The 9,503-nt window shown below is 46.0% G+C and overlaps 1 protein-coding gene across 1 annotated transcript; it reads right to left on the bottom strand.

The window, feature by feature from the left end:
- Nucleotides 1-592: 592 nt before the first annotated feature.
- Nucleotides 593-8,988, bottom strand: LOC122687958 (serine/arginine repetitive matrix protein 1-like). The gene is made up of 2 exons (XM_043893723.1): nucleotides 7,964-8,988; nucleotides 593-2,105 (listed from the first exon to the last, which is right to left on the bottom strand). Exons 1-2 carry the CDS (start codon nucleotides 8,389-8,391, stop codon nucleotides 2,018-2,020), a joined length of 516 nt encoding a protein of 171 aa, XP_043749658.1. The 5' UTR covers nucleotides 8,392-8,988; the 3' UTR covers nucleotides 593-2,017.
- Nucleotides 8,989-9,503: the final 515 nt, after the last annotated feature.

Raw genomic sequence — 9,503 nt, 5'->3', positions numbered from 1 at the left:
TCAAGTGTTCCACTTCTTTATACCAAATGAGGCCCATCATCTGATCATTATTCCTCAAAAAAGAAAATTCTAGAATCCAGATTACCACAGGATGGTAAAGACTTCTATCTCTCTTTTTGTAAAGTCCAAAATTTTTATGGTTAACCATTAAAAAAAAATTATACCACGTTCAAACAACTAACTGGACTGAGGGTGCCAGAAATGATCCAAAGGGAGCTGATTTAACATCCAAGAGAGGTTGCATTTGGTCACCGGCAACCGCAGAGCGACACCAACCAGAGAGGCAGGCTTCAGAAAGGCCCCAGCGCCCCCGAGTCACACTCGCCCTCCCGACACTCTCTCCTCCTGACCTCCACTCACTGGAGACAAGAGTTTACCAGAGTCCTAAAAAGAAGCTAACTAGCGCTGAATCAGTGACGTGGTTGGTGAACGATCAGTTCCAGGTAAATAAAAAAAGCAGTGAACAGGACAAATGGAGATGGAAGCTAGCTTAGCCACTGCAGCGCCTGTGAAAACAAAACGCTCCTCTGAGAGCACTGTTCCCAAGTTGCTCCTCTGAGAGCGCTGTTCCCCAGTTGCGGTAGCTCCGGCGGTTCAGGACAGCAGAGGTGGGAACTCGCCAGCTGGGAAAACAAGATCAGTGAAAAGCAGGTTCCTGGAGGCCTGGGGCACAGGGGCATCATCACAACCAGTAATGGAAGCCTCGGGGACGCCAGGGAAGAGGCTCAGCAAATCTTTGGGGAGAAAATAAAACTAATTTCTCTGAAAAATTCCCATGTGTGAAGGCACAGAAAATCAGAACACATAACATATGCTGAGAACTGTAACATTTATAGATTTATTTTTTATTGGTCATATAAGCCTGTACATTTGTTTTTGAAAGGCATCACTCTCTTTCTCCACAGGCATTAACTGTATTGTTACATTTAGAATTTGACACAGGTTTCCAGGCATATTCAAAGGGCTTTGAGGGGCCTTGACTTGCAGGAAAAGTCTCCGGCACCAGTCCACTCTGCAAATGTACGAGAAACGCTATAATCACGAGGGATAAAATGGACCATCACATTTTTTCAGTATTTCAATTCATAATGTAATTGTCATTTCCCATTTTCTCTATGCACACAAAATGAATACTAAAAAGATAAGATATTAAGAATGGTTTTGTTTCTGATTGATTTTTAAAGGACCAAGGAAAGTGACTCCCTTTCCTTCATTTTCAGACTGTTTTAAAAAGACACAAGATGATTCTCTTTGAACTCAAGGACAATATGCTATTTCAAGGGAAAGAAAGTAATAATGTAGCTAGTGGGTGAAAAAGAAAATGCCCCTGCTCATCTGCATACTGTTAATAATGTTTTCTGGGAAGCCAGAGCCTTGACCTGTAATTCTGCCTGGAGCAGCACCCCGCTCTTCCTCTTGCTTAAACCTAAGGGTCAGGAGGAGGTGCCAGCCAGGATGTGTCGTCTTTATCAGGCTCACACTGGACTGTCCCGGAAGAGCTGATGAGACAAATGAGGCCCCCAGAGTGCTCCACGCTTCCGGCCACAGATACTGGGTTGGTAGATGGAGATTCCACATTATAGCCGTTTGCAGTATCTCTGAACCTGGGTCCCCAGGGAGGCAGCGTGTTGCGAGAGGCACAGTCTGGAGGCTGCTGGCACCTGGGTGAACCGATGGATCTGCCCACCTGCCGGGCTGAAGCAGGAAACGAGCGCTGACGAGTGGACACAGGGACAGCAGGATCCAGGCGGAGCTGACCGGGTTCCTTGCCCTCTTAAAGATATCATAAAAACTAATACGATTTGTGATGGGGTCAGGTAAAAAATCAGTACCTTTTTGAATACTTAACAAAACACATGTTGTGTTGGCGGTGTTCAGGGCTCTGCGGCATGAGAGCCCAGACGACCCCACTCACCCAGACGCTTGGGCAGAGAGCCATCCCACAGGCCGTTCGCCGTGCAGGTGAGGGCAGAAGATCCCAGCAGGTAGGAGCCCCTCTTGCACTGATATACAACAGTCACTCCATACTCAAAACCCTGGGGGAGGCTCTGGTGCTCGTGACTGACAGATGTTTTCCACCAAGCCTGGGTCGGAGCAGTTCACCACTGCGGAGGGGAACATATCACATGTAGTTTATACGCAGCTCTACAGTTACAACCCTGGAGGGCAGGATGGCAACCCACTCCAGGGTGCTCAGCCGGGGAATCCCAGGGGGACAGAGGAGCCCGGTGGGCTGCAGTCCAGGGGGCCACAAAGAGTCTGACACGACTGAGCGACTAAACAACAACATTTATAAATGAAACAGACTGCAGAGAAGGTGAACTCCTCCTCCTGGTTTTGGGAAGTTTGTAAGATGTTTGTAAGTTTGTAGGGTAAGGGAGTTAGAGAAGGCGAGGTTCAGAAGAAGGAGACCTGCACTTTACAGGAACAGATCACCTTTAATGAGGCGAGAAGGGGCAGCAGTCAGATTGTGAGCTGCTGCCCTAACCCAAGAACAGAGTAAGTATATGTAGGCATATATGTGGAGATCTACTGTCTTAAGGGGGCCTGTTCTTCTCCAAGGTTCTTCAGAGTAGTTATCTCTTAAAGGGCTGGGGCAAGGAGTTCTGGAGATCAGCCAGAGGCTGGACCGGCAGGGAACTGGGCGTAATCAACTTTAATGTCCATTTCTCCCCCCCTTCGGGTGAGAGAGTTTTTTGTTTTGCATAGAATGGTGGGGAGGACCGGAGGGCAGTTTTAACTCCAGGCTATTTTGAGCCCTGTAACTTTCCTTCATTGACAACCTCACAGTCAAGGCTTTAGTGTGAAATCCTGCAGCCTTGACCAGCTCCACTTTCTGCTCTAGGCCACTAGACTTCAAACAAAATCAAGCAACATATTGGCTTCTACAGCAATTTTAACAACATAAGGCTGATAGCTTTTAACGGCTTCCTAATAATAAGCTTCTTCAATGTAAAGTCTAAAATTAGTTTTCCTGGTTACATTTTTATGTTATGAAAATGTTAAAATACAAATGACTGAAGTTAAAATCTTTGATACTTTTGAACTGTGGTGTTGGAGAAGACTCCTGAGAGTCCCTTGGACAACAAGATCAAACCAGTCCATCCTAAAGGAAATCAACCCTGAATATTCGTTGGAAGGGCTGATGCTGAAGCTGAAGCTCCAATCCATTGGCCACTTGACGTGAAGAACTGACTCATTGGAAAAGACCCAGATGCTGGAAAAGACTGAAGGCAGGAGGAAGAGGAGGCGACAGAGGGTGAGCTGGTTGGATAGTATCACCGACTCAATGGGCGGGAGTTTGAGCAAGCTCCGGGAGATAGTGAAGGACAGGGAAGCCTGGCTTGCTGCAGTCCACGGGGTCGCAGAGTTGGGCACAACTGAGCAACAAGAACAAAAAAAGTCTTTGTATGTGTGTGATGCTTTAGGACAGCCTGAGACACAGTAATTAATTCTTTCCCCTACCCCCACCAACATGCACTCATGCCTCAATATGTTTCTGCAGTGATTTCTGTTCTATGTCTAGAGTAAACAAAAATGACTTTCACAGGCAGAAACAGCTGTTCTATCTTTTCCTCTTTATTCTGTTGGCTCCACTAGGGGGTTCAGCTATCTACCTCCCACGGGGAAAAAAATAAGGCAGAGAGATTTTAACTTATTTGTTCAGGACAGAGTACTCTGTAATATCCCATGTCATTGCTGCAAATAGCTGTGTTTTACCACACGGAGAGCAGGCTGCCAGCCAAGACAGCTCACAGCCACGCAAACCACTCTCCTGCCCCTATTCTTTCTCCTTTGTGTGCAATTCCTGTCTGGGATCCAGTGGCCCCAGATGCCATGTGACAGAGGTGAGCTGTTAACACAGTGGACAAAGGAGTCAAATTACCTGAGATGACCAACCAAGTTAGTGGCGCAAAGACAAGTCAGGCAGGTCAGACCCGCAGGAACTGCTACAAGTTTTTGGTTGGAGACACAGTGTCTAGCAGAGGGTAACACATCAGAGTGAAACCGGTGACAGACTCACTGTGGGGGTCTTCCCACATCCCAGCATCACACCCCTCAACACGCTAAGCACAGAGACCTGGCCTTGATGTTCAGGTGTTAAAACCCGACACAGAACAAAAGTCCTCAGCTGGAGAGAATGGGAAACATTGTATCATATACACAGCCCAGTGGAGTCCCAGAGGCTGTGGATGTTGGGAGTTAAGACATTCATGTAATGACCAGCAACACGTCTGAGGTCACAGAGGTGATTTCACCAGAGCTAGGTGAGGGTCAGAGCTCCAGACTACCCGAGGCCTCCTGAACCTCCTGCAGTGGACGCGGGGCTTTGTGAGAAACGGAGGAGGGAGGAGGGGGGAAGAGGAAGGGGAGGAAAGAACCATTTCCTTATCTTCCTAAATTTCTTGTTTTACAACTTCTGTTTACATTTCTTTTTCTGTGTTGACTCCTGTTTCTTATTTCTTAATTTCTTTTATGGCCCATTAAGAATCAGATCACAAACAGGACAAATATTAGAAAATGATGCTCCATAATGGAAACTATAGCCAAATTCTTTGGCAGCGGGAAAAATGGGTAAGGATTAGTTCACATTTTTTTTTTTAAAGTATTCATAGTTGATTAGAGTTCTGAGTAATATGTGTTTTAAAATTTCCCAATAGAATGGATTATGCAAAGTTGAGAGGACAATCGAAGGGGAGGTGACTCTGCAGTGTTCAGTGTACTGCACAGACTCAATGTTTTCAGATTGTTTACCCAACTGCATGAATCAAAATTTAAGATTACTGGTCACAGGGGGGAAAATTACCATTCATCTTTTATCAAAAACTGTTAAGAATAAAGAAATTGACTTTAAGTGTAATGAGACATTCAGATTTGATGAAGAAACACTCTAATTAATTATAATTTATTGTAATTAAATTTCAGAGACAGGTGGGGTGGAGAGACTGAGAACCTACTATGTGTCAGGCACTTTGCTAAGCATGTCACAATGCACTGGCTTAAGAACTGATGCTTTTGAATCGTAGTGCTGGAGAAGACTCTTTTTTATTTTTGGAGAAGACTCTTGAGAGTCCCTTGGACAGCAAAGAGATTGAATCAGTCAATCCTAAAGGAAATCAACTCTGAATATTCACTGGAAGGACTGACGCTGAAGTTGAAGCTCCAGTACTTAGGTCACCTGATGCGAAGAACTGACTCATTGGAAAAGACCCTGGTGCTGGGAAAAATTGAAGGCGGGTGGAGGAGATGATGGGATGAGTGGCTGGTTGGCATCACAGACTCAATGGACATGCGTATGAGCACGCTCCAGGAGATGGTGAAGGACAGAAGAGCCTGGCATGCTGCAGACCATGGGGTCAAAAATAGTCGGACATGACTTAGTAATCGAACAACAACTACATACTTGATGCCATTTTATTCCTTGTTTTCCATTTTTTTGTAGTTCTCTGTTCACTTCTTGTTTCTCCTGTTGAGGTTAGGTTTTTCTTCGGTACTATGTGTGGTTTCCTTTCGTTTTGGTTTTTGTGTATCTTGTATCTATTGTAGGTTTTGGTTTATGATTACCATGGGGATCATACGTTGACTTATAATTCTATATACTTGCTTTAAACTGACAGTCATTTAAGGTCAAACACTTTCTAAAAGATCTGCTTTTTTTTTTACTCCCCTTGTACACTGTCTATATATTTGATGCTATATTTTACATCTTGATGTTCATCTCCTTACTGTTAGTGGCTGTAACTGCTTTTACAATTATGTTGCTGTTCAGTTGCTAATTCATGTCCAACTCTTTGCAACCCTATAATCTGCAGCATGCCAGGATGCCATGTCCTTCACTATCTCCCTGAGTGTGCTCAGACTCATGTCCATTGAGTCAGTGATATCATCCAACCATCTCATCCTCTGTTGCTCCCTTCTCCTCCTGCCTTCAATCTTTCTCAGCATCAGGGTCTTTTCCAATGAATTGGCTCTTTGCATCAGGTGGCCAAAGTACTGGAGCTTCAGCTTCAGCATCAGTCCTTCCAGTGAACATTTAGGGTTGAGTTCCTTTAGGATGGGCTGATTTGATCTCCCTGCAGTCCAAGGGACTCTCAAGAGTCTTCCCTAGCACCACAGTTTGAAAGGAGCAATTCTTCGGCACTCAGCTTTCTTTATAGTCTAGTTCTCACATCCATATGTAACTGCTGGAAAAACTGTATTGCTTTGACTATACAGACCTTTGTCGGCAAAGTGATGTCTCTGTTTTTTAATATGTCTAGGTTTGTCACAGCTTTTCTTCCAAGGAACAACTGTCTTTAATTTTGTGGCTACAGTCACCATCTGCAGTGATATTGGAGCCCAAGAAAATGAAATCTGTCTCTGCTTCTACTTTTTCCCCATCTATTTGCAATTAAGTGATGGGAGCAGATGCCATGATCTCAGTTTTGCTAAATGTTGAATTTTAAGCTAGCTTTTTCACTCTCTTCTTTCACCTTCAAGAGGCTCTTTAGTTCCTTTTCACTTTCGGCCATTAGTGTGGTATCATCTGCATATCTGAGGTGGTTTCTCCCAGCAATCTTGACTCCAGTTTGTGGTTCATCCAGCCCCACTATTTCACATGATATCGTTTGCATATAAGTTAAATAAGCAGGGTGACAATATACAGCCTTGATTTTGAATCAGTTCATTAATATACATACTGGTTTAAGTGACCTTAAATCCTTTGCATATTTGCCTTTCCTGTTGGGCTTTCCCTTTCCTATATTCTTACTACTTCTTCATTTGGAAAAAAATCCTTCAGCCCTTATCTGGACTAGAATCATATTGCTGAATTCCTTTGTTTTTTGATGCCTGAGACATTCTTTCCCCCTTCTGTCCTATGTGATGCTCCTCCTGGGGCAGTGCCCTCGCTTACAGGTGTTCCCTTTAGAATTTTGCATGCTTCATGCCACTCCTTTCAGGCTGCGGATTTTCTGCAAAGGAATCAGCTGAAGCCTTATGGGGATTCCCTTGTATTTGACTGCTCTCCTGTTGCTGCTTTGAATCCTCTGTAACTTTTGCCATTTTAATTGTTCTGTGTCTCTGTGTGGGTCTGTCTTTATGCATCTTGTTCAGGAACTTCTGTGCTTCCTGTACTTGGCTTAAGGTTTAGGAAGTTTTCAACCATAATTTCTTACACATTATTGACCAGAGATGCATTAATATGTGTTTTGTTACCCAAACGTTATTCACTAGACCTTTCAGTATTCACTTACATAAAAATCACTGGCCACAGGTGTTAGTTTCTGCAAAAATCCCTAGTCAATAGCATGTTAAAGTACACTTAATCCCCCTTTCTTTTCCTTGTGGGTAATCTCTACAATGTAAATGCTGACACAGTTTAATCCCATGTGAAAGTGAAAGTCGCTCAGTCATGTCCGACTCTTTGTGACCCCATGGACTGTCCATGGAATTCTCCAGGTCAGAACACTGGAGTGGGTAGCCTTTCCCTTCTCCAGGGGATCTTCCCAACCGAGGGATCAAACCCAGGTCTCCCGCAACGCAGGCGGATTCTTTACCAGCTGAGCCACAAGGAAAGCCCGTTTAATCCCACAGATCCTGTGTATTGCTCTGATTTTTTTTTTTCATTTGTCTTTCTGTCTGCTGTTCTGGGTGATTTCTATTCTTTCAGTTCACTTATGTGTTCTTCTATGTCATTTAGTCTGCGATTCATTGCTTCTAGAGTGCTTTTTAATCTCAGATTTAATTACCTGTTTTTGATTAGATTGTCTTTACAGCTTCTAGCTCCTTCTTAAAATGATCTGTGCTTAGATTAGTTCTTAATTCAGCTGGCGTTTTTATTACCAACATTTTAAATTCATTGTCTGGTAGACTACCTTGGGTTCGTTATTTCTTCAGGGTTTTTCTCTTTCAATTGAGAGTCATTCCTCTGCCTTTTCATTGTACTTAAATGTCTGTATCTATGGATTTAGGTGGAAGTTACCTGTTGCGACTTTCAAGGGGTGTCCTCACGTGGGAGCGTCCCTGGGCAGGCTGTATCGAGGGTGTGCTGGCCACCGACATCGAGGTGCTGGAGCGAGCCTCTACAGGGCGTGGCAGGACTTCTCTGCTCCGAGGCCCCCACCCCGAGGGCCCGGGGGAGTGTCTGCTCCCAGGAGTGGGCACCCTGAGGGCAGCCCGGAGCTGGCTCTGTTCCTTCAGGGCGTGTCTCCTTCCTGCCCTGGGGCTGCTGCGGGAGCACGTGGGGCTCAGGTATGTACACAGCTCTGTGCTGGCTTCTGTGCCCCTGCTCAGAGGCGACAGCGTCATGTCTCTCCGTGGTGGCCGTCCCGGATCCAGTGCAAGGCGGGGGCGTGTCACGGGTGGGGGAGAGGGTCCGCTCAGCTGGGAGCGGGGGGCCGTGGGGCTCATGGGGCTCCCCTGCTGTCAGGGGGCTGGGCGGCCCCTGCAGCTCTGAGTGCCAACAACGGCCGCCACCCATCCGCCCTCACGCCAGGCCCCTGGGCCACCTGTGTCCCCAGATCGAGCCTTTCCCCGGGACCTGGCTTCCAAACTGTGGCGGGGAGTGTGGTGCTGGGGCGTTGCTCAGCTCAGGCTGGGGAGCCTGGCAAGGTGGCCGCCAGGTGAGCTGCCTCTCCACCTTGTCCAGTGGGGCCAGCACCTGTGTGCTCCTTCTGGAAGCAGCTAGACGCCTTCAGCCTTCCAGGGACGCCTGCCTCCTCCAGGTAGGGTCCCAGGCCTCGGATGCCCGGTCTGTGGTGTGACTGGCTCACTCATCCACCACGCAATCTCCCTTCTTAGCCCTTCCTGGGGGTCCTGCACCAGGGCTTTTCCTCCCATCCCACCTGATTACGTGTCTACCCGACAGCCTCGGTTGTACCGCAGTTCTGGCAGTTTTCAATTAGTTTTACATGAGAATAGCCGGGAGAAATATCAATAATCTCAGATATGCAGATGACACCACCCACCACCCCTATGGCAGAAAGTGAAGACGAACTAAAGGGCCTCTTGATGAAAGTGAAAGAGGAGAGTGAAAAAGTTGGCTTAAAGCTCAACGTTCAGAAAACTAAGATCATGGCATCTGGTCCCATCACTTCATGGCAAATAGATGGGGAGACAGTGGAAACAGTGTCAGACTTTATTTTTCTGGGCTCCAAAATCATTGCAGATGGTGATTGCAGCCATGAAATTAAAAGACGCTTACTCTTTGGAAAGAAAGTTATGATCAACCTAGATAGCATATTAGAAAGCAGAGATAGTACTTTGCCAAAAAAGGCCCATCTAGTCAAGACTATGGTTTTTCCAGTGGTCATGTATGGATGTGAGGGTTGGACTGTGAAGAAAGCTGAGCGCCAAAGAATTGGTGCTTTTGAACTGTGGTGTTGGAGAAGACTCTTGAGAGTCCCTTGGAGTGCAAGGAGATCCAACCAGTCCATCCTAAAGGAGATCAGTCTTGGGTGTTCATTGGAAGGACTGATGCTGAAGCTGAAACTCCAATACTTTGGCCACCTCATGCGAAGAGC

The sequence above is a fragment of the Cervus elaphus genome, chromosome 32 (genome assembly GCF_910594005.1).
Source record: "Cervus elaphus chromosome 32, mCerEla1.1, whole genome shotgun sequence".
In the NCBI taxonomy this organism is placed as follows: Eukaryota; Metazoa; Chordata; class Mammalia; order Artiodactyla; family Cervidae; genus Cervus; species Cervus elaphus.
Note: the sequence above shows the minus strand (reverse complement) of the source record. Positions and strands in the feature narration are given on the sequence as shown.